General features: G+C 40.6%; 1 protein-coding gene across 14 annotated transcripts in view; it reads left to right on the forward strand.

Moving 5' to 3' along the window:
- MINDY2 (MINDY lysine 48 deubiquitinase 2) overlaps window positions 1-26057 on the forward strand; it is an 87402-nt gene that overhangs the window by 48179 nt on the left and 13166 nt on the right. For 12 of the 14 annotated variants that reach the window (XR_016218201.1, XM_002718209.6, XM_017347995.4 and 9 more), the window contains 3 exons: window positions 9151-9253; window positions 19880-20022; window positions 22300-22473. Coding sequence is in view for 11 of the 14 variants with exons in the window: in XM_002718209.6 (XP_002718255.1) it covers window positions 9151-9253; window positions 19880-20022; window positions 22300-22473 (420 nt within the window). In the remaining 3 variants the exon portion in view is untranslated. Of the gene's footprint in view, window positions 1-9150; window positions 9254-19879; window positions 20023-20450; window positions 22474-26057 lie in introns of all 14 variants that reach the window. The other 2 variants (XR_016218199.1, XR_016218200.1) reach the window with 1 other exon arrangement.

Below are 26057 nucleotides of genomic sequence, written 5' to 3' on the forward strand. Positions count from 1 at the left end.
CCTTCCCACCCTACTTTTTATTTCTAGAGATGTGGCTATTTTTATGTTTTATGTAAATGGAAGCATACAGTAATGCAGTCTTTTGTGTTTGACTTCTTTCACTTAGCCTGCTGTTTTCAAGGTTCATCTATATTCTGTGATGTGTCAGTACATCATTTCTTTTTATTAAAAATAATGTGACGTATTTTCCTTTCTCTTAGGTATATTCCTAGGAGTGGAATTGATGGGTCATATGAAAACTGTGTTTAACCTTTTGAGGAAATCATGTAATCTTTTTCAAAGTGACTGTGCCATTTTACATAAACACCAGCAGTGTGTGTGTGTAAGTGTGTGTGTGTGTGTGTGTGTGTGTGTGTGTGAAGGTCCTAATTTCTTTACATCCTCACCAGTACCTACCATTTTCTGTTGTTTTGATTATAGTAATCTTAATAATTGTAGATTCATATTTCCTTGTTTTTTTTTTTTACATTTTTCTGATGATTAGTGATCTTTTGTCTTTTCATGTGCTTATTGGCCATATGTATATCTTCTTTAATGAAGTATCTGTTCCAATTCTTGGCCTTTTAAAAAAAAGATTTATTTATTTTATTTGAAAGGCAGAGTTACAGAGAGAGAAAGAGGAGGTCTTCCGTCCTCTGGTTCACTCCCCAGATGGCCACAATGGCTGGAGTTGCACCTATCTGAAAGCAGGAGCCAGGAGCTTCTTCCAGGTCTCCCACGTGGGTGCAGGGCCCCAAGGACTCGGGCCATCTTCCACTGCTTTCCCATTCCGTAGCAGAAAGCTGGATCAGAAGTGGAGTAGCCAAGACTCAAACCAGCACCCATATGGGATGCTGGCACTGCAGGCAAGGGCTTTACCCGCTACGCCACAGCGCTGGCCCCAGAAAGATTATTCTTTCCCTATTGAATTAGCTTGTCACTCAGAATGATCTTGAAAATAACTCCTTCTGTTTTATTTCCTAGAATGTCTCCAATGTAATTAAAATAAGATTTAAAGTCTTAACTGTAATTTTTTATATGCTGTGTGATTTAGACTCTGCCTATCTGTCCAACTGCATCTCATGTACTTTTCATGCTTTTTTTTTTATTACTCTTTAGCAACACTGCTGCCTTTTTGTTCTTCAGACATGCCAAGCTCATTCTTATTTCAGTATTAATACTTACTGATTGCCCACTGTGGAATATTGTCCTCCTAACTTAACACATTATTCTTCCAGATCTTCTGGTTCTTCATTATTCTGGTCTTAGGTCAAATATCACCTTGTCAAAGAGGCTCTTCTTGACTGACTGATTGAAATTAATCATTTCCCCTTTCCTCTCTCATTGCCCAATTTGATTTTCTTTATGCCACTTATTGTTTGGAATTATTATTTCTTTTTTTAAAAAAAGATTTATTTATTTGAAAGAGTTACAGAGAGGCAGATGCAGAGAGAGAGAGAGGTCTTCATCCTCTGGTTCACTCCTCAAATTGCCGCGATTGCTGGAGCTGAAGCCATCCAAAGCCAGGAGCTAGGAGCTTCTTCCTGGTCTCCCATGCAGGTTCAGGGGCCCAAGCACCTGGGCCATCTTCTGCTGCTTTCCCAGGCCAGAGCAGAGAGCTGGATTGGAAGTGGAGAGACCGGGACTTGAACTGGCACCCATATGGGATGCCAACGCTGGCTATTTATTTATTTATTTAAGCTAGGAGGACCTATCTCTACCTATTTTTTTTTTAAAGATTTATTTATTTATTTGAAAGGCAGAATTACACAGAGAGAGAAGGAGAGGCAGAGAGAGAGAGACAGGTCTTCCGACTACTGCTTCCCTCCCCAGTTGACCGCAACAGCTGGAGCTGTGCCAATCTGAAGCCAGGAGCTTCCTCCGGGTCTCCCACACTGGTGCAAGGGCCCAAGCTTTTGGGCCATCTTCTACTGCTTTCCCAGGCCATAGCAGAGAGCTGGATCTGAAGTGGGTCAGTCAGGCCTCGAACCACGCCCATATGGGATGCATTGCAGGCAGCGGCTTTATATGATTGACTGTTACCTCCAACAAGAATATATGTTTTTGAGGGCTTAACTTCTTTTATTTCAGTGTTTAGAACAGTGCCTGTAACATAATAGGTTCTCAGTAAATATTAATTGATGGAGTATAGCATGTGTGCAGTTTACTTCAGAGAAGATACACACAAAGACGTGGTAGTGCTTTTTCATCCTGTCCATTAAAGGAAGCTGCAGTTATGGGCAGTGGAAGAATGGCTTACTGTAATACCAGGGCATCTGGGTATTTATAGGCACTCTGCCTCAGAATGTCACTGAAAAGTCGAACCATGTCCAGCAGGTCACACATCCAGGATGGGCCATCTGGATCCTAGCAGGTAGCAATCCCAGGTAGTGCTGATACTTGACATGAATGAGATGATAGCCTGAGGAACATAAAGTCTTAATTTTTGAAAACTGGACTCAGGTCAGGTCATCCCTTTGTATGAGTATCTATATATCATCTGATAAACAGTAGAAGTCATTGTATGCTTAGAGAAAAAAATGTACTTAACATAGGGCAGAAATTGTTCATGAGGAATTTCTGGGGTAGATAGTAGTTTCCAAACTCCAGGTTCCAGGCTTAGCTTTTTATTTATTTTATTTACTTACTTGATTTGTGACAGAAGGATTCTGCTGCTTAATGAGATGAAAAAGAGAAAAAAGTTTGAAATCCATAGGTCTATATTATATACCTTTCAAAACTAGCTAGTTCTTTATATTCTGATTTTTTGTTCTGTGAATAACTGTCCTGCAAATAAGTATCTAGTTCCTTTGGTGAACACAAACATCCAGTCACTGAATGTCCACATTATTAACTGGTAGCTCCTTAATAGCAACACTGGATACCAAAAGACAGTGGAATGATAAATTCAGTGCCCTTAGGGAAACAAATGCTAACCTACAATTCTGTTCCTGGTAAATTTGTCTTTAAACAATGTAGCACTAATTTCTCAGATTAATTAAAATGATTTGTTGCTAATAGTCCATCATTGATGGAAATTATAAACAAGTATTTTAATCAGAAGGAAATTGATCCCAGATGTTAGAAAGAGTAAATGGAGAGAGAATTTCATGTAAATATATGGATAAATCTAAATGATTATTGACTCTATCAAATAATAACGTTATTAAAAAGTAATAGCATATGGGGTTGGCACTATGGCATAGTGGGTTCAAGTCCTGGCTGCTCTACTTCCCATCCAGCTCTCTGCTATGGCCTAGGAAAGCAGTAGAAGATGGCCCAAGTTCTTGGGCCTCTGCACCCACATGGGAGACATGGAAGCACTGTGTAGGAGACAAGGAAGAAGCTCCTGGCTCCTGGTTTTAGATCCACGCAACTCTAGCTGTTGCGGCCAATTGTGGAGGGAGCCAGCAGATGGAAGTCCTCTTTCTCTGCCTCTCCTCCTTTCTCTGTGTAACTCTGACTTTCAGATAAGTAAATATATCTTTTAAAAAAAGTACTAGCATATGCCAAAATAATGAGCTGGGAAGAGGGTTAAATGGATTTAAAGTGTTATAAGGGTCTAGAATTAATTGTTAAAGGAATAATTTCTGTCTTTAATATGATAGAAATAGATGTTATAACTTCTATGACTTTTCTGTCCAATATGTTAGCCAAGTGTACCTATTTTAATTTAAATTTAATTACAGATTTAGTTCCTGCGCTACATTAACCCATTTCAATTACTCAGTAGCCACATGTGACTAGTAGATATTCTGCTGGGTAATATAGATTTGGAATATTTCATTGCTAAAAGTGCTACTGGATAATGCTTTTCTACAGTAGCCATGAAAAATGTAGAAAAAATTGTGGGTAATTTTAGGTTAGTAGAACGAAAAAAAATTAGTCTAAAAAGAAGGAAGGAGGGGGAGATAAAGGAATGTTGAACTGATGGGACAGATATGGTACATTGAATAAATTCAGATACATAAATCAATAGAGTAAGTGTAAATTGGACGAGATTAAAATAGATACCTGTTCAGTTTATAAGAGATAAAAACAATTATATAAACAGGTTGCAAGGAAAAAGGGAAAAAAATACTTTACAGTTTCTAATCAAAAGAAAGTTAGTGTCCTTCTAGTAGTATTAGAAAAAATAGACTTTAGGCTGGCGCCACGGCTCACTATGCTAATCCTCTGCCTGCAGCGCCGGCACCCCAGGTTCTAGTCCCGGTTGGGGCACTGGTTCTGTCCCGGCTGCTCCTCTTCTAGTCCAGTTCTATGCTGTGGCCTGGGAAGGCAGTAGAGGATGGCCCAAGTGCTTGGGCCCTGCACCTGCATGGGAGACCAGGAGGAAGCACCTGGCTCCTGGCTTCAGATCGGCATAGCTCCAGCCCTGGCAGCCATTTCGGGGTGAACCAACAGAAAGAAGACCTTTCTCTCTGTCTCTCTCTCTCTCTCTCTCTCACTGTCTAACTCTGCCTGTCAAAAAAAAAAAAAAACAGACTTTAAGTCAAAGCATTACTAATGATAAGATATTTAATTTATGAAGAAGATATAATCATTTAAAATTTGTGGACTCCTTGAAACACCCGGAACAGAAACACTGTGATTGACTGTTCATAACTTGGACACAAGAGAAGTACTATAGGTAAAGATAACTTTTTGTCAATAAAAAACAAAATTTGTATGTATCTAATAATGTAATCTCAAACTACATCAGAAAAATTGAATGAAATTAGAAAAATAGATTGTCACAGTGACAGATTTTAATATACCATTCCCTGTAACTAATAGAGGAAGCAAAAAAAGAAAACCTGATAAACACACATGCTTTTTAAAAATTAATAAACTTGTTATTTTAGAATAATTGCAGATTTATAGGAAAATTATAAAGGTATTGCAGTGAATTCCCTTGTATTGTACACCCTGTGTTCTCTAATGTTAACATCTCACTTGAGTGTGGTACATGTATCAAAACTATAAAATTGAGTATTGGTATATTATTATTACCTTAATTACAGTCTTCATTCAGATTTCACAGATTTTTTTCAACTTGGGTTTTTTGTTGATATTGTTGCAGAATCCAGAGTATCACATTGTGTTTAATCATCATGTCTTCTTTTCTCATCATGCACTTCTTGTCTTCCCTTCTTTTTCACATCTCTGACTACACAATCATTTCATACACGTGTGAAATTTTTTATTTTTTTTAAAGATGTATTTAATTGAAGGGCAGAGTTACAGCGAGGCAGAGGCAGAGAGAGAAAGAGAGATCTTCCATTCTTTGGTTCACTCCCCAAATGGCCACAGTGACTAGAGCTGGGCCAATCCTAAGCCAGGAGCCGGTAGCTTCTTCCAGGCCACAGCAGAGCACTGGATCAGAAGTGGAGCAGCAGGATCTCAAACCAGCACCCATAAGGGTTGCCAGCACTGCTGGTGGCAGCTTTACCCTCTAAGTCACAGCACTGGCCCCAATACAGAGGGATTTTTAAAACAAGAATCAAAACCATTAGCTATAAAGGAAACATTGATAGACCATTGAATAATTTTTTAAAAGATAGCTAATCCAGTGGAAAAAAGGAACAATGATTTGAATATGTACATAACAAAAATAGATACCAATGAACATACAAACTAGTCATCAGGGAAATACAAATCACATCAAAATGAGATACCACTCATCACACTGGCTGACATTCAGCATTGGCATTGTGCACCATACTGATGAGCACTCTGCTGATGAGAATGCAGATTGACCATCTACTTTGGGAAATATGTTGTTTTTTTTTTTTAGTAAAGTTGGGGATAAGCATACCTTAAGACTTAGCAAGTAGGCTGGCACCGCGGCTCACTAGGCTAATCCTCTGCCTGTGGTGCTGGCACCCTGGCTTCTAGTTCCAGTCGGGGCACTGGATTCTGTTGCTCCTTTTCCAGTGCAGCTCTCTGCTGTGGCCTGGAAAGGCAGTGGAGGATGGCCCAGGTCCTTGGGCCGTGCACCCGCGTGGGCGACTGGGAGGAAACACCTGGCTCCTGGCTTTGGATCGGCACAGCGCACCAACCGTAGCAGCCATTTGGGGGGTGAACCAGCAGAAGGAGGATCTTTCTCTCTCTCTCTCTCTCTCTCACTAACTCTGCCTGTCCAAAAAAAAAAAAAAAAAAAAAAAAGACTTAAAATATTAAAAAAAAAGAAAAAAAGACTTGGCAAGTTGACAAGGCACAAACCATAGATTAATCTTTGATGTGTGGAAGGAGGATAAATGTACAAAAATGTTTATAGCAGTATTATTTTCCATAGCCTCAAACTGAAAACAACTAAAAAATCAAAAGACAAATAAATAAGTTTATTATGGCTTATCTGTGCTATACTGCAATGAAAACTAACAGTTGTATACCACATTTATTTAGCTTACTGTTTGTTTTTACTCTAGAATGTAAGCTTTTTAAAAAAGATTTTATTTTTTGTTTATTTGAATGGCATAGAGATAGTGACAGAGACAGAAAGAAAGAGAGATTTTCTATATGCTGATTCACTCTCCAGCTGGCTGTCATCAAGGTCTCCCACGTGATGGCAGGACCCAAGTGCTTGGGCCTTCTGCTGCTGCTTTCCTAGGCACATTAGCAGGGAGCTGGATCAGAAATGGTACAGCTGGGACTCAAAGCAGCGCTCTGATATGGGATGCCAGTGTTGCAAGCGGAGGCTTAATCTGCTGTGCCATAACACTGACCTGTAGAATATAAGTTTCATGAAAACATATATGCTTTTGTTCACTATTGTATCTGAAGCATCTCTAAAAGCATCTGCTATATAGTATGCAATAGGCACCCTCAAAAATTAATTGAGTGAAATATTAATGTAGAGATTCTGCCTATGAACATTTATTGGTAATGTTATTGCTAATCTATAGAAACATACTGATACTTGTATATTGATTTTTGTATTTATTCTAGTTATGATTATGTGGATTCTTTGAAAATTCAGATTCTTTGGAAAGACTTGATGAAGTTGGGTCACTAAAGAAAAATACTGTAAGCAGTAAAATATTGAGGATAATAATGAGTATCTATAGAGACTGCTCCCGCAAATTGTTTAAGAATCTATGTTCTTTTTTTTTTTTTTTTTTTTTTTTAAGATTTACTTATTTATTTGAGAAGCAGAATTACAGAGTGAAAGGGAAAGACAGAGGAGAGTGGTCTTCCATCCTCTTGTTCACTCCCCAAATGGCTGCAATGGCCAGAGCTGGACCAGACCAAAGCCAGGAGCCAAGAACCAGGAGTTTCCTCCACATGGGTGCAGGGGCCCAAGCACTTGGGCCATCTTCTGCCTTCCCAGGCCATTAGCAGAGAGTTGGGTCAGAAGTGGAACAGCGGGAATTCCATTGCCCACATGGGATACCAGTGCTGCAGGTAGAGGTGTAACATACTATACCACAGTGCTGGCCCCAAGAGTCTATGTTCTTGTTTCAAATAAATTAAAAGTGGAAAGCTGATAAGGGAAAGATGGCCAAGCAGGTAAGATGCTGGTTAGGACACTCATGTCTCCTATCAGAGAACCTGGGTTTCACTCCAGGTTCCTGTTAATGCAGACCATGAGAGACAGTGGTGATGGCCCAAGTAATTAGATTCCTGTCATCAAACATAGGAGACTATTTTTGAGTTCCCAGCTCCTGGCTTCAGCCCCTAGCCATTGTGGACATTTAGGGAATAAACTAGTGAGTGAAAGAACTCTCTCTGTGTTTCTGTCTTTGTCTTTCTCTCTCTTTACATAGCAAAAAACAAAAACAACAAAACTGGAAGGCATAAATGGACATTTTTAAGTGAGTTTCATAGAATCATAGCCCAAAGACCCTCTCTCAAAGAAAAAGCCTTTTTGGCCCTACACACAAAAAAACTGACAGGTGGATACATACCTTTGTGTATTTTAAGGTATTGTATTTAGGATATGTCTAACATTTCTCACAACTTCCTGCATTGATGTTTTCAATTAGCTGATCTTCTTAACCAACCATCAATCCAGTTGCCAGAGTTAAAAGGCTTTTACCATCACAGAATTTTGCAGAAACAAGGAAAATTAATTATGAGGGATCTTCCAAAAATTCATGGTAAATATATATTATGAAAAAACCACATATGGATTTCAGTTTTTGGGCACCAAACTAAACTTTTTCATTTTCTGCAGACTTTTTGAAGTACCTTCATATAGTCTAGAGCAGTGATTCTCAAACTTTGTTTGCATGAGAATCACCTGGACAACAGAATGGAAACAGACAACTGAGAAGCAGCTTGAGCCTGGAATTCTTTTAGATGTTTTTACCAAACTCCCCAGGTTTGAGCACTACTGCTCCATTACTTGTGAAGACATATGTTAGACCATGATATGCAAAGAATAAATATTCAAAATAATAACTTAAATATAGGTAGAAAGCATTAACCCTCTTATTTTTATTTATATCATTATTTAATTGGTGTTTTGTTTTATTGTATATAGCATATTAGCAGATTTATAATGATTTATAAGTATTGAAATACATTTTTAGGGATGAGAAGACAATCAAAATAAGTTGTATAAACAGCAGAAACCTCTTTTTCTTCAGTAGTCAAAGCAGAGTATAATGGAGGGAGAATAGAGATGCTCAGTTTTATTTTACTATAGTTTAAATGTTTGAATTTACCTTACTACTGTACTTTTAAAGACAAAAACTAGAATCATGAGATAAATACTGTCCCTGCTTAACATGTATTAACCTTTCTTCTAGGAAATAACATTAGTATCTCCATCTCTATTATACTTTTCTAGGAACTAAAAATAGAAGAACTCTGTTAATCCTATAAATTAGCATCTTTAGTGAAACATTTGTTTTTTAGCTTAAAAAATCGAAATTTTCTTAGCTTTCTTCCTGAAGTACTTACGTGTTATTTTAGTCACTGAAATACATCTTTACAACCCTAAGAAATGACATGTAATAATTCCATTTCATCATTTTTCACATAATTGAAATATAACTGCAGTATTTTTCATAATGTGTTATATTGAGCTGGAAACTGTTGGATATTGATTTTAATGCTGATTTTATAAGTAATACCTTTATATTTAATATTTTATTAGAATAAAATCCTAAAGAGTGATTTGGATTTCTTTTGTTCCTGTTTCTAACCTTACCATGATTAGTGAGACAGTCATTTGTTTTCTAGATTGATGACATTGTAAAAGCTGTTGGTAACTGCAGCTACAACCAACTAGTGGAGAAGATCATCTCTTGTAAGCAATCAGACAATAGTGAGCTGGTTAGTGAAGGTGGGTGAGTGCTGCTATTACCTGGCTTTTTTATTCTTGGAAAAATAATTTGTCTTATGGTTTAATATTTTTGAAATTTCTTCAGGATAACTTCTAAAAAATACCAGTGATGCTCCTTGTAGGAATTAAAAGATGCTATGATTCATAAAGATACCAGTGAATGATTCTTTATAGAGCCTTTTTTACTTGTAAAATCAGGCTTCAGTTATAAAAATCATCTTCGGAACCACTTGCTACCTTTGTAGGGCCAATTACTCAGAGGTTACTCATAATTACCCTGTTTGTTTGTTTGTTTGTTTTAATATTTATTTATTTATTTGAAAGGCAGAGAGAGAGAGAGGTCTTCCATCCACTTGTTTACTCCCCAAATGTCTGCAATGGCCAGAGCTGTGCCGGTTCGAAGCCAGGATCCAGGAGCTTCTTCTGGGTCTCCCACATGGGTGCAGGGGCCCAAGAATCTGGGCCATCTTCCATTGCTTTCCTAGGCCACAACAGAGAGCTGGATCTGAAGTAAAGCAGCTGAGATTTGAACCTGTATGGGATGCCAGCACTGCAGGCGGCAGCGTTACCCCATATATCACAGTGCCAGCCCTCATAATTCCCCTTTTAAGAGAGGATTACTTTGGAGGAGTACTTGAAAAGACTTTCTACTTTATCCTGAACACTTCAGTTGACTGAGATGAGTAATACAGTGCTCAAGTGTCCTAGCTGGGTGGCCATCAGCCTTATGTTTCAGTACAATACAATATAGGAAAGCCCCATTCTGGATTAGAGTATACCTCTGAACATTAGCTTTCCCAATCCATAACTAAATGGAATTGCTAAATTCATCATCACAAGAGCAGCTTAATGTTTTTTCAGCTGAGTTCCAGTTAATGATGGCAAAAGGAGATTTGAAGGCCAAATGCATTCTGATGGACTTTCTCTAACACTCACTTCATTTTTTCATAAATATGCACAAATATTGGGGCTGCTAGTCTCATTTCCTTGAAGGGTAAACAAAAGAAAGAGAAATCTTAGAAGCAAGGGATGAACTTTCATCACTCTGCCTCAGACACACAAGTATTTTTACAAGGTATAATAAAAGCTGATTATAATAGCATGTTTAAAAAATAACTGCAAGAATATATGAGCATATAGAACATGTGCATGAATCCCATATCGTATTCACCAGAACTCAACTGATTTTTCAGTTATAAGAAATTTAACCATATTTATGCAAAAGAAGCAAGTAGAAAATATATAGTATTTCAGTTGAGATTTATCTTAGTCTTCGAGTTATAATAAACATATAAACGTATAGGGACATTGGTAATTAATTTGTATGGCAACTCTTTCATTAACAACTTAAGGCAGTAAAGTTTAAATTTCAGAGGGAAAGGAGCAACACAAGCTGTTATAAAATGTTATTCCTCAGGGCTGGTGCTATGGCATAGCAGGTAAAGCCACCACCTGCAGTGCTGGCCTACCATATGGGCACCCGTTTGAGTTCTGTCTGCTCCACTTGCAATCGAGTTCTCTGCTATAGCTTGGGAAAGCAGTGGAAGATGGCTCAAGTTCTTGGGCCCATCTCCTGTTGTTGCAGCCATTTGGGGAGTGAACCAGTGGATGAAGATATCTCTTTCTCTCTGTCTCTGTAATGCCACCTTTCAAATAAATAAATCAGTTTTTTAAAGAATATTATTCCTCAGTTAACAAATTTCCACTCAGTAGAACTTTGCTTTCCTTGTCCAAGGTCTTGTTACCAGAAATATTCCTAAAAAAAAGCCTATAGAGAAAATTTCTATCTGTAGAATTCTGCTTTAATGGTAGTAGCCAATATACTGCTATAGTCAGGTCATTCAATGGTAATTGAGAAATGAAAAAAATCAGAAAGTGGTAACAAAAAGAATAATAGCCAAGAAATAATATGAGTAAACAGATATATAAAGTAAGAAGCTATGGGAGGTGCTGGTGTTGTGGTGTGCCTGGTTAAGTTGTGACCTTCAATGTTGGCATCCCATATTGGAGTGCCAGTTTGACTCCCAGCTGCTTTGCTTCTGATGCAGCTCCCTGCTAGTGTTATTGGGAAAGCTTAGAGGAAGACAGCCCAAGTACTTGGGTCCCTACCACTCACAGGGGACACCTGGATGGAGTTCCAGTCTCCTGACTTCTTCCTGTTCTACCTGGGCTGTTGCAGCCATTTGGGGAGTAAAGACCAGCAGATGGAAGATCTATTTCTCTTTCTTTTTTATATTTTTTAAGGATTTGATTTAAAGACAGAATTACATAGAAAGGGAGAGACAGAGAAAGGTCTTCCATCCACTGCTTCACTCCCCAAATGGTTGCAATGGCCAGAGCTGAGCCCATCCAAAGCCAGGAGCCAGGAGCTTCCTCCAGGTCTCCCAAATGGGTGCAGGAACCCAAGCACTTGGGCCATCCTCTGCTGCCTTCCCAGGCCATTAGCAGGGAGCTGGATAGAAGTGGAGCGGTCAGGACACAAACTGGCGCCTGTATGGGATGCAGGTGTTGCAGGCGCAGTCTTAGCCCACTATGCCACAGTGCCAGCCCCCTCTTTCTCTTTCTGTCTCTCCCCCTCTCTCTGTTATTCTGCCTTTCAAATAAATAAGTCTTAAAAAGCAAATAGTAATAGTGGAGGCAGCAGCAGCAGCTAAGGGAAATATGACAGCATCTTTCCCAAGCTCAGCTACAGTGGAACAAGGATAAACCTTAATAATATACTAGTTAACAAAATGAACAGCAACAAAAATCAATCCCACTCATCATTTCCTTTTTCTTTAGCATTACAACTATGATTTCTCTCACATTGATTCCTCAGGATCACAAAAATCTTTGGATAGCTAATTTGTGTCATATAGGTTGAACATCCCTAATCTGAAAATCCAAAATTCAAACTGCTTAAAGGTTTTAAATATTTTGAATGCTGACATATGCTCAAAAAGGATTGCATTTGGTGCTGGTGTTGTGGCATAGAGGGTAAGGCCACCACCTGAAATGCCAGCATCCCATATGGATGCTGATTCAAGTCCCAGCTGCTCCACTTCTGATCCAGATCCCTGATAATGAGCCTGGGAAAGCAATGGAAGATGGCCCAACTCCTTTGGCCCCTACACTCACATGGGAGACATGGAAGAAGCTCTTAGTTGTGACTCCTAGCTTCCTGCTTGGCCAACCCCAGCTGTTGGGGCCATCTGGGGAGTGAACCAGTGGATGGAAGATCTCTGTTTCTCCTCACTAACTCTGCCTTTCAGTAAATAAAGTAAGTCTTTAAAAAAGTTTGAATTTCAGAACATTCTGAATTTCAGGTTTTTGGAATAGGGATGCTCAATCAGTAGAGAATATGCAAATATTCTGAAACCCAAAAAATTCTAAAATCTGAAACCTTTCTGATCCCAAGCATTCTAGATAAGTTCTCAACCTTTATGGATAATTTAGGAAAACCATCTTGGTAAAAGGTGGAAAGTTTCACTCTCTGAAGTGTTATATAATTTTCAGGTAATATGTACCTGACATATTTATTGATTAATTTTGATGCATAAATTTTATGATAAAATTCAGCATATCAAATTTCTATATTCAGGAATAATTGTATGTGGAAATCAGTACAGTTAAAAGGCTAAACTAGTTTTTTGTTTATGGGAAGCTACAAATATATATACTGTCTGAAATAATTATTCAATGCTAATGATTACTTGTATAGGCATTATGAAATCATATTGGAAATTAAAAACCATAATGGACATTTTAACCTAGTTATAGCAATTAACTTTCCTCCATCATTTTTCTTTGTCAGGTTCTCTTGAGTATAGTGTTCAACTGAAGTGATTTGGTTTCTTTTTCTATTCAGCCTATAGCTGTAGATTTCCTTTTGAATAAATAAAATATTAAAAAGCTCATTTATTTCTAATGTTTATTAAAAATTGAGCTCTGGTCCCAGATGATAATTACTTTTTTAAAAAAGATTTATTTATGGGGCCGGCGCTGTGGTGTAGAGGGTAAAAGCTGTTGCTTGCAGTGCCAGCATCCCATATGGGCACCAGTTCAAGTCCCGGCTGCTCCACTTCTCATCCAGCTCTCTGCTATGGCCTGGGAAAGCAATAAAAGATGGCCCAAGTCCTTAGGTCCCTGCACTCACGTGGGAGACCCAGAAGAAGCTCCTGGCTCTGGCTTCAGATCAGCACAGCTCCAGCCGTTGCAGCCAATTGGGGAGTGAACCAGTGGATGGAAGACCTCTCTCTCTGCCTCTCCTTCTCTCTCTGTGTAACTCTGCCTTTCGAGTAAACAAATAAATCTTTTAAATCTTTTTTAGGGTTAGGGTTAGGGTTAGCCAGAGTTAACAGAGGAAGAGAGAGAGAGAGAGAGAGAGAGAGAGAAAGAAAGAAACAGGTCTTCCATCCTTCCATCCACTGGTTCACTCCCCAGTTGGCCTCAACAGCTGGAGCTGTGCTGATCTGAAGCCAGGAGCTAGACACTTCTTCCAGATCTCCCTTGCAGGTGCAGGGGCCCAAGCTTTTGGGCCATCTTCTACTGCTTTCCCAGGCCATAGCAGAGAGCTGGATCAGAAGTAGAAGAGCTGGGACTTGAACCGGTGCCCATATGGGATGCTGGCACTGCAGGCAAAGGCTTTACCCGCTATGCCACAGCACTGGCCCAGAAATACTTTGGTTAGCATTCTTTTTTGAGAAAAAATGTGATTGGCTGACAGTCAAATGGAATTAGGTATTCTTTCAGCTTTGTTCAGAGAACATTCGTTTTCTTTTGATGCTAAAACCTTGTAGGAAAGTATTAGATTTTTATTTCTACATAGTGTACTTACTATTCTTTTGGATGTCACTACCTTTTTGAATCAAGTCATATGAGACTCTATCTTGGAAACTCTGAATATTTTTCATATTAGAAAAAACCCTGTTTGGGGAGCCAGTGTTGTAGCATAGTGGGTAAAGCCACCACCTGCAACACCAGCATCATATATGGGTGCCAGTTTAAATCCCAGTTGTTCCGCTTCTGTTCCAGCTCCCTGCTAATGCACCTTGGAAAGCAGCAGAAGATGCCCTGAGTTCTTGGGCCTCTCTACCCATGTGGGAAACCCTGAAGAGGCTCTTGGCTCCTGACTTTAGTCTGGCTTAGCTCTGGCCATTGCAGCCATTTGGGGAGTAAGCCAGCAGATGGAAGATCTCTCCCTCTCTCTGTTTCTCCTCTTTGTCTGTAACTGTGCCTTTCAAATAAATAAAATAAATCTTTTTTAAAAAACTGTTTTATCTATCCTCTTATGGAGAAACCACACTAATATACTATTTCTGATTTTGTTTTAAAGATTTATTATTTATTTGAAAGGCAGAGTTAACAGAGAGGGAGGGACAGAGAGAAAAGTCTTCCACCCACTGGTTCACTCCCCAAATGGCTACAATGGTTGAGGCTGGGCCATTCCGGAGCCAGGAGCCAGGAGCCAGGAGCTTCTTCCAGGTCTCCCATGCAGGTGCAGGGGCCCAAGAACTTGGACCATCCTCCACTGCTTTCCCAAGAGCATTAGCCAGGAGCTGGATCGAAGTGGAGCAGCTGGAACATGAACTGACACCCATATGGGATGCCAGTGCCAACTGTGGCAGCTTTACCTGCTACACCACAAAATACCTTTTTTGCTGCTTTCCCAGGTGCATCAGTGGAGAGCTGGATCAGAAGTGGGGCAGCCAGGACTTATACTGGCACTCATTGGATGCCAGTGTCACAGGTAGCAGCTTAACCAGCTGCACCATAGTGCTAGCCCACTATATCTGGTTTTTTTGAAACTTAAATGTAGATTAAACTAGAAAGAAATTCAGATCATTTGGATGAATCTGTCATAGTGACAATGTTAAGACCTGACTCAACTTAAATTTGGTTTTAAATCTCAGGAAGAGCCACAAAGTAGAAACCTTCTTACATAAATCAGTTTCCTTTCCTAATGTGTCCACTTTCTATTCCTTTTTACCTAATTTTAGTGCCCTTCTAATTTCAATTTCTTTATGGTACTTGGTATTTTTATGTTCTCTAACAACTCTCTAGTTAAAGAGGAAAATGATTTGGTAAGCTAATTTTTTAAAAAAGATTTATTTACTTTATTTGAAAGAGTTACACAGAGAGGAGAGACAGAGAGAGAGAGAGGTCTTCCATCTGCTGGTTCACTCCCCATTTGGCCGCAACGACCAGAGTTGCACCGATCTGAAGCCAGGAGCCAAGATCTTTTTTTTTTTTTTTTTTTTTTTTTGACAGGCAGAGTGGACAGTGAGAGAGAGAGACAGAGAGAAAGGTCTTCCTTTGCCGTTGGTTCACCCTCCAATGGCCGGCGCGCTGCGGCCGGCGCACCGCGCTGATCCGATGGCAGGAGCCAGGTACTTCTCCTGGTCTCCCATGGGGTGCAGGGCCCAAGGACTTGGGCCATCCTCCACTGTACTTCCCTGGCCACAGCAGAGAGCTGGCCTGGAAGAGGGGCAACCGGGACAGAATCCGGCGCCCCGACCGGGACTAGAGCCCGGTGTGCCAGCGCCGCAAGGCGGAGGATTAGCCTAGTGAGCCACGGCGCCGGCCAGGAGCCAAGATCTTCTTCCAGGTCTCCCACACAGGTGCACGGGCCCAAGGACTTGGGCCATCCTCTACTACTTTCCCAGGCCATAGCAGAGAGCTGGATCAGAAGTAGAGCAGCCGGGTCTCGAACTGGCACCCATATGGGATGTCAGCCCTGCAGGTGGCAGCTTTACCCCCTACGCCACAGCCCTGGCCCCATAAGCTAATTTTTAAAAAAAAATTTATGGTCGGTGCTGCGGCTCACTAGGGTAATCCTCTGCCTGCAGCACCGGCACACTGGGTTCTAGTCCCAGTCGGGGTGCCGGATTCTGTCCCAGTTGCTCCTCTTCCAGTCCAGCTCTCTGCTGTGGCCCGGGAGTACAGTGGAGGATGGCCCAAGTGCTTGGGCCCTGCACCCCATGGGAGACCAGGAAGAAGCACCTGGCTCCTCGCTTCAGATTGGCACAGCCACTTGAGGGTGAACCAACAGAAAAAGGAAGGCCTTTCTCTGTCTCTCTCTCACTGTCTAACTCTGCCTGTCAAAAAAATATTTATTTATTTGTAAGGCAGAGTTAGCTGGAGCTTGGCCTATCCAAAGCGAGGAGCCAGGAACTTCTGGGTCTCCCACATGGATGTAGGGGCCCAAGGACTTTATCTTCTACTGCTTTCCCAGGAGCATTAGCAGGGAGCTGGACTGGATGTGGAGCAGCCAGGACTCAAACCAGCACCCATATGGCATGACAGCACTTCAGAGGTGGCGGCTTTACTTGCTATGCCAGAGCACTGGTCCCGATAAATAAATCTTAAAAAATAAATAAATAAATAAAGGAATATACTTGTGCAGAGAAGTAGCCCTGATGTTTGTAATATCCATCACCAAATGCTCTCTTTGGAAAGATGTTTCTAAACACCCTTTCCACTCTTCACTCATGGAAATCCTCACTGCAAATTGCTTTCAAAAAGATTCAGAAACTCAGTGAAGACACTACTACCTCATGTGATTCTGAAATTGAAAAATTTAATGCTAGAAAGATCTTAGTTACTTCTTTTCAGAGAACATGACATAGGTTCAGAAAGAGTAAGTGACTTGCCCAAGACATTTTTTTTTAAATTTATTTATTTTATTTGAAAGGCAGAGTGAAAGAAGGGGTGGGGAGAGGGAGGAGTGGAGAGAGAGAGGTCTTCTATCCATTGGTTCACTCCCCAAGTGGCTGCAATGGCTGGAGCTGGGCTGATCTGAAGCCAGGAGAAAGGAGCTTCTTCCAGGTTTCCGATGAGGGTGCAAGGTCCCAAGCAATTGGGTCATCCTCCTTTGCTTTCTCAGGTATACCAGCAAGGAGCTGGATCAGAAGTGGAGCAGCCGGGACTAGAACTGGTACCTATATGGGGTGCCAGCATTGCAGGCAACGCCACAGTGCCAGCCCCATAACTTACTTCTTAAATGTTACATAATATGAGGCTAGCATTGTGGTCCAGTGGGTTAAGCTTCCGTCTACAATGCTAGCATCCCCTGTGATTGCCAGTTCGAGTCTATGCTGCTTCATTTGTGATCCAGCTCCCTGCTAATGTGGCTAAGAAAAGTTTTATAAGAAGATGGCCCAATGCTTGGGCCCCTGCTGTCGCTCCCCCATCTTCGCGGAGGAACGACACTAAACCCTGCGTTGTTCTTTTGTCTGCTCGGCTCTTCCCAGGTTTGCTGCTGGTTCTTCCCGGGTTGGCTGCCGACCCCTCCACCTCCGTGGAGGGGCGGTTCCCCCTGCCACTTTCCCCACTTCCGCGGGGGAGCGGCACACCGCCGGCCAGCTCTCTCGGGGGCTGCTCAGATGTTATCCGGATGTTCCCGGTGCATGTTGTCTCTCTCCTTTATAGTCCTCTTCCACCAATCCCAACTCTGCTACCCACACGCCGAGCACGCTGCTCTCCTCCAATCAGGAGCAAGATCAGCTCCTGCAGCTCATCAGTCAAATTGGCAAGAGGCAGCTGTGTAGAAGTTGTTTACTCCTCTCCCAGCGCCATATTGTGGGAGAGCAGATGCATAGAATAAGTCTTAATTCCAGTAACTTAGTCTAGTCCGAGTTGCTCCCCACACCCTGCCACCATTGTAGGAGACCTGGATGAATCTCCTGGCTCCTGGCTTCAGCCTAATCCAGCCCCTATTGCCATCCTTTGGGGAGTGAAGCAGTGGTAGAAGATCTCTCTCTCTCTCTCCTCCCCCAACTCTGTAACTCTTTCAAGTAAGTATATAAATCTTTACTAAGTGAATAAATCAACAAATTAATGTTACATAATAGTAAATGCTCTAGTATATAACTGATACATTCTGCTAGATAACTTAGTCTGTAGTAAAGCAACAATAATGGAAAGGGGAGCTCTTATTTTTAAATCTATAAACTCAAGTTACATCATAAATCCAAGACATATGCTATAATATCCTTTCTGTAGCCCTCTTTATAATTTTCCCACTCCCTCTCCTACCTTGGTCTTTGGAGTGGTGTGATGTATTTTTAACTCTTACAACTACTTTGCAGATTAAAATGCTATGGCTTGACACTAAAGAATGGAAAAGACATTGAGTAATCCTACATTATCATGCTGCCTCTGGCCCTACTAAGTTTCTTTTCAATTTCTTGTTGAGGTGTTATTTTCTTATGTAGATTGATCTTAACAGCCTACATCTGTCCCTCTCAACTCACTTAAAAACCTTTTAAGAGGCCCTTCCCCTCCCCTCCTCTTATATTTCCTGGGATATTTCTTTCTTACTAAAAGAGAGGAGCAGAACGGGAAGAGAAAAAAGAGAAACATGGGTTTTTAAAATATTTATACAGTTGATTCTCATTACGTTCTTTATAGTTGTTGTGTACATTGAAATATTAACCATTGCTCCTAGGAAAATGCAGAGTTTAGGTTCTTGTGTGCCTCTGGTGACATTTTCATCAACTGATCAATATATAACCTTGTTTTCATATATATTGTTGATTCATTGGCCTTAAACTCATAGTGAGCAGCACTACAACTCAGGTGTGAACAAAGCTTAGCTAACAATGTATTTTCTCTAGAAGACACATCAGAGCGTTTGTCACTAAGAAAACTAGCTAGCACTTTGCCGTTGCCTAGGATAATTTTTTAAGTACAAAAGTGTAAAAAATGTGGCACTAAGTAAACCGTGAAAGGACACTTATTTAACATGAGATTTGAAGGAAAAAGGCAGAGTGTTGTCCTGTTTGACCTCAGTTGGTTGTGTATATCTCACTCAGGTGACTCAAACTTTTGGTCAATTGTCACATAGTCACAAAAGGATCATGAAAGTGCTATGAATATTGATTCTGGGGTTGTTAATGAATTTTAGCCAGTAGATTAACTTGCAAATATCAACCCACAGTTAATGAGAATCTACTCTGCATACATGTTTTAAATTAAACCCCAGAAAACATTTTTATATTTTAAGTATTATTTCAAAAACCAAAGATCATTCTTGTCTGAACTTGATGTATCTACATAATGAATGTAATGTTTGAGGAAATTAGGATAAAAATGGCATCAGTATCCCACCATTTTCTGTTTAATCTTAATGTCTGTGTTTAGTTTTAAGGCACAAAATGAGCAGTTTGCAACTAGAGAATTATCTGTGCTGTTTGTTAAAATCTTATGCCAATTTTTGTTAAGGCTCAATTTGTTAAGGCTACTTTTAACTTCTGAGCACCTTGCCATAGGGAAAGTAGCTATTGATACATATCTTTCTCTCCTACCCACTTTTTAAGTGGTTAACTCCTTTTATGTGCTTTAATAAGTTTTAATTGTATTATTTCTGTGCCTTTTATTGCAAGCTCTCTGAAGTCATTTTTGGAAGTAGGTGAAGTTTAAGTAAATATCTGTTGGTGAAAAGAATTTCACATAACTATTTTTTAGGTGGGAATATTTATCTTCTACAGAAAAAATAGAGTTGAATCTTTGAGGTAATCATATAAGAGTAGGAAACATCTTATACTGACTGGCTGTTCTCTGTACTTAGAACAGAGAGTAAATAGAAAATAACTCTTTAATTTTGAAAGTATTCTTCCATCTAATCATTATGCATTGTTTCCATAGGCTTTGTGGCTGAGCAGTTTCTAAATAATACAGCCACCCAACTGACATACCATGGATTATGTGAATTAACTTCAACGGTTCAAGAAGGAGAACTTTGTGTGTTCTTTCGAAATAATCATTTTAGCACCATGACCAAATACAAGGTATGATGTAGAGCTAGCTATTTGTTGTTCTAAATCAAAAGAATTTGATTTAGAGTTATCTTTTGATCTGCTCACAACAAAAGATTTTACCATAGTATATCTTAATCATCAAATTATGGAGGCAATTATTAAATGCTTCTTTAATGTTATTTGTAATCTTCATGACATATCAGTATCATTACAAAAATTTTTTTAAATATTTCCCTTAGAAAAAATTATTGAAATTTATGTTGCCAAATGTCATATTAAGCTTCTTGCTACATGTGGACACTTACTTTCTTTCCTGTTTATGCTCTTTATTTGCATTAAATTTACAAAGAAGCATTTAATAGATGTATTAAATACTTTTCTAAGATGGAATGATTAGCAATTGAAGTGTTACTTCAAATCAATTTTTGTTTTATTAAGTCTCAACTTCTTTTTCACAGATTATTGCATTAAGAAGAATTTACGGCTGGCACCGCGGCTCAATAGGCTAATCCTCCGCCTGAGGCGCTGGCACACCGGGTTCTAGTCCCGGTCGGGGCGCCGGATTCTGTCCCGGTTGCCCCTCTTCCAGGCCAGCTCTCTGCTGTGTCCAGGGAGTGCAGTGGAGGATGGCCCAAGTGCTTGGGCCCTGCATCCCATGGGAGACCAGGAGAAGCACCTGGCTCCTGGCTTCAGATCAGCGCGATGTGCCGGCCGCAGCGTGCTGGCCGCGGTGGCCATTGGAGGGTGAACCAATGGCAAAAGGAAGACCTTTCTCTCTGTCTCTCTCTCTCACTGTCCATTCTGCCTGTCAAAAAAAAAAAAAAAAAAAAAAAAAAAAAGAAGAAGAAGAAGAAGAAGAAGAAGAATTTACTATTTTCTAAGAAAATTACAACTAAGATGACCTTTTTTAAGATTTATTTATTTATTTGAAAGAGTTAGAGAGAGAGAAATGCACACAGAGAGCGATCTTCCATCCGCTGGTTTACTTCACAGATGACTGTAGTTTCCAGGACTGGGGTAGGCAAAACCAAGAGCCAAGATATTCATCTGAGTCTCCCATGTGGGTGGCAGAGACCCAAGCACTTAGGCTATCCTCTGCTGCTTTCCATGCCTTTAGCAGGGTACTAGATTGGAAATGGTGCAGCTGGGACACAAACCGGCACCCATATGGGATATTGGTGCTGCAGACCGCAGCTTTACCTGCTACGCCACTGCACCAGCCCCTAAGATGACTTCTAAAGAATGATGGATTAAAGGAAATTAGGAGAATTAAGATTTTTGTTTATGATATTATTTGCTGTTTCAATTATCAATGTGACTTTAAATTTTTATAGTGTCATTTATAGTTCTAGGGGAAAAAAACTTACTGAATCACCCTTTTTGTTCTCTTGCATTGATCCCTTCAGTTTTTACAGCTGTCACCTACTTCAGGAATTTATCAACTGCTAATTAGACTTCTATGATAGAACACTGTTCTTACTATGTCTATAACACAGCAAAAATATTCGGTAACACCTAGTCATAAAGGATAAAAATGAAAGATATGCTCTGTTCTCCCATATCAACACATTGCTTCATCCAAAATGGTATCTATCTTCTCACTGATAATCCTCCATCCCTGCACATACTTTCTGCTTTCTCATTGCTGTGCTTTTACCATCATTTCACCTTCTTAATCCCTAATTAGGATATATTTGCTGTCCAAATTCCATCCTTTTTTATTTTTTTTAAAGATTTATTTATTTGAAAGGCAGAGTTACAGAGAGAGAAGGAGAGGCAGAAGAGAGAGAGAGAGAGGTCTTCCATCTGCTGCTTCACTCTCCAGATGGCCACAGTAGCTAGAGCTGCACCTATCTGAAGCCAGGAGCTTCTTCTGGGTCTCCCACGTGGGTGCAGGGACCCAAGCACTTGGGCTATCTTCTACTGCTTTCCCAGGCCATAACAGAGAGCAGGATAAAGTGCAGCAACTGGGACTTGAACCAGAGCCCACGTGGGATGCCAGCACTGCAGGTGGTGGCTTTACCCACTACACCACAGTGCCAGCCCCCATAGTGCTGTTGTTAAGTCAAATCTTAGAACATACCGAGAGCCATTTCTCCTAATGCTGTAATGTGACAATTATAAACTACATTCAGAGAAGGTTGATGTGGACAAATAAGACATCCACTTCATCTATTGTATATGTTGTGCAGACCTAGTGAGAATAATTAATACACTATAAATATATAGACAAAAATTTCCTTTAATAGTATATTAACTAATTTTGATCAATTTAATTGTCTTTTTCTTTTATTATTTCTTATGAAGGGTCAACTGTATTTGTTAGTAACTGACCAGGGATTTCTTACTGAAGAAAAAATTGTTTGGGAAAGCCTGCACAATGTAGATGGTGATGGAAATTTCTGTGACTCAGAATTTCATCTGCGGCCTCCTTCAGATCCTGAAACTGTATACAAAGGACAACAAGATCAGATAGACCAGGTAATTTTGGTTTGTCTTCTTCATCTTGTTTAAAATGGTAATTTCTTTTTGTTTTTCATTTTTTAAAACAACTTACTATATTTATTTGAAAGGCAGAGTTATATATAGAGAGAGGTAAACAGAAAGATCTTCCATCTCCTGGTCCACTCCCCAAATGGCCGCAATGCCCTGGGCTGGACCAGATTGAAGCCAGGAGCCAGGAGCTTTGTCCTGGTGTCCCATGTGGATGTAGGGACCCAAGCATTTGGGCCATCTTCTCCTGTTTTCCCAGGCACGTTAACAAGGATCTGAATCAGAAGTGGAGTAGCTAGTTCTCGAACCAGCACCCATATGAGATAGCCACGCTGTTGTAGGCGACTGCTTAACTCATTATGCCACAATGCTGGCCCCAAAATGGTAATTCCTTTCAAATGTAAAATCAGTTACTCTAAACTTTAGAATCAAAGATTCATTCATTAATATACTTGTGAAATTTCTCTGATGCTTCCTAAATGGGTAAGTGATCTGTATGTATTTTAAGTATATCCTTTGGTTCAGAAGCCCAGATAGTGTTGAACTATGAAAGTCATGGTTAGGAGTTTGGATTTTATTCTTTTTTTTTTTTTTTTAAGATTTTTATTTATTTATCTGAACGAGTTACACAGAGAAGGAGAGGCGGAGAGAGTGAGGTCTTCCATCCACTGGTTCACTCCCCAATTGGCCACAACAGCCGGAGCTGCGCCAATCCAAAGCCAGGAGCCAAGAACTTCTTCCGGGTCTCCCATGCAGGTGCAGGGTCCCAAGGACTTGGGCCATCTTCCATTGCTTTCCCAGGCCATAGCAGAGAGCTAGATCAGAAGTGGAGCAGCTAGGACTCAAACTGGCATCCATATAAGATGCCAGCACTGCAGGTGGCGACCTGCTACGTCACAGTGCTGGCCCCTGGATTTTATTCTAATTGCAGTAGGAAAGCCATGCTGAATGTTAGACATGAAAATGACATGATCTACTTTACCTGTTTTAAATGACTGTTGTGTGAAGAATGCATAGCAAATGTACTAGTCTGATTTTTTTTTATTACTGAAACAAAATACTTGAAGTAGGCCAACTTTATAAAGAAAAGAGGTTTATTTGTCTTAGAGTTCAAAGTCTATGACTGAGTAGCCCTATTGATTTGGTCCCTGGTGAAGGCCTAACTGTGCAAAGCATTACAGCAGTGGGAGGACATGTGGAAGGAAGAGATCACATCTCTAAACAGGAAACCAAAGAGCCTAGTATCAGTCCCCTGAGTACCTGAATCGACATAAGGACCTCTTACTTGACCCCACCTCTTAAAAGTCCAACCTGCAGGCCGGCGCCACAGCTCACTAGGCTAATCTTCCACCTGCGGCACCAGCACACCGGGTTCTAGTCCCGGTTGGGGTACCGGATTCTGTCCCGGTTGTTCCTCTGCCAGTCCAGCTCTCTGCTGCGGCCTGGGAGTGCAGTGGAGGATGGCCCAAGTGCTTGGGCCCTGCACCCACATGGGAGACCAGCAGAAGCACCTGGCTCCTGCCTTCGGATCAGCGCAGTGCACCAGCCACAGCGCGCTGGCTGCGGCGGCCACTGGGGCGTGAACCAATGGCAAAGGAAGACCTTTCTCTCTGTCTCACTGTCCACTCTGCCTGTCAAAAAAAAAAAAAAAAAAGTCCAACCTGCAAGCATTGCCGCACTGAGAACCAACCATCTAAAACTGAGCTCTGGTCACAGATGATAATTATTTTTTTAAAAAAAGATTTATTTATGGAGCCGGCGCTGTGGTGTAATGGGTAGAGCCGCCGCCTGCAGTGCTAGCATCCCATATGGGCGCCAGTTCGAGTCCTGGCTTCTCCACATAGCAGAGAGATCCAGCTCTCTGCTATGGCCTGGGAGAGCAGTGGAAGATGGCCCAGGTCCTTGGGCCCTTGCGCCCGCATCGGACACCTGGACAAAGCTCCTGGCTCCTGGCTTCGGATCAGTGAAGCTCCAGCTGTTGCGGCCAACTGAGGAGTGAACCAGTGGATGGAAGACTCTATCTCTGCCTCTCCTTCTCTGTGTAATTCTGATTTTTCAAGTAAATAACTTTTTTTTAAAAAAAAGCATTGATGAGGGCTTAGCCTTGTGAGGGAGAGAGAAGCACACATTTGAGATATATTTTACCTAATCAGAAAAATGCAGAGAGTTTAGAAGATAGCATGTGCTGAGTGATAAGTAGGTGGATATTCTAAGCTTTAGAATATCCAATATTCCAAGCTAACCAAGAGCAATACTTAACAGCATGAACTGCACTACGGGGTCGAACTGTCATGTAGGGCTGAGACAAATGAGATTTTTGCCATAGTTGAGCAGACTTGGAGCCACAGGTGTGCTGCTTATTCAAAATATAATGGTAATATTAATTCTTCCCCGACTGAAGCCAAAATTTGCCAATGGAAACAGCTGACACATATTTTGCCCATAACAATTTAAGTGCATAGACACTGTTCCTTTGGCAAATGAGCAGTTGTATTCCTGGCACTGTAACTAAGTTCTGGGATTCAAAAACAGATCAGTCTCGTTTTCAAAGATGCTACAGTCTAGCAGAAGAAGTAGATATTTGACCAACTATTATTATATACTAAGTTATTTAATAGCAATTTGAATAGCAAGCTATGAGTATATTAATGAATACTTGATTTAAAAGAATGCTGATCTTTCTAGGACTCGACTTTTTGAGAAACAGCTGTGATAGTGTACTAATTTTCTTTCAGAATCTATTCAGGGGTATTGTTTTGAAATGTTATTTAAAATGTATATAGGATTTTCCTAACCAATATATGTAAAAATACTGGAGCAAAGGGAATGAAGGCAAAGCAACAATAGATAGTTATGGTAATCTAATTGTAAAATGTTGAGATTAGTGTTTATGGAATAAAAAAGGAAGGAATAGGATTTAAGGTCGTGAGATGGGGTGGGTTTATGGCACAGCAAGTAAGTTACCCACATCTCATATCAGAGTTGCTGGTTCAAGTTCCGGCTAGCTTGCTTCCAATCCAGCTTCCTGCTGATGTCACTGTGGGAAGCAGTTGTTCAAATATTGTCGCCTGTGTGTAAGACCTGAATTGAGGGGCGGAGTAGGTTAATTCTTTGCCAACGGAGGCATCCCATATGGACACCAGTTCTAGTACCAGCTGCTCCTCTTCCAAATCAGCTCTCTGCAAAGGCCTGGGAAAGCAGTGGAGGATGGCCCAGGTGCTAGGCCCCTGCTCCCAGCTGGGAGACCGAGAAGAAGCACCTGGCTCCTGGCTTCAGATCGGCTCAGCTCCGGCCATTGCAGCCATTTGGGGAGTGAACCAGCAGATGGAAGACCTTTCTCTCTGTCTTTCCCTCTCACTGTCTGTAACTTTAGCTCTCAAATAAATAAATAGAATCTTTAAAAAAAAAAAAAATAAAAAGACCTGAATTGAGTTCTGGGTTCCTGGTTTTGACCTGGCCTAACCCTAGTTATTGCATGCATTTGAGGAATGAACCAACAGATGGAATTACCTGTCTGCCTCTATATCTCTCAAATAAAATGAAAATAAATAAATTTTAAAAGAATGTAGGAA

Source organism: Oryctolagus cuniculus, chromosome 12 (genome assembly GCF_051225735.1).
Source record: "Oryctolagus cuniculus isolate XC-2025 breed Fujian yellow rabbit chromosome 12, ASM5122573v1, whole genome shotgun sequence".
Lineage (NCBI taxonomy): Eukaryota > Metazoa > Chordata > Mammalia > Lagomorpha > Leporidae > Oryctolagus > Oryctolagus cuniculus.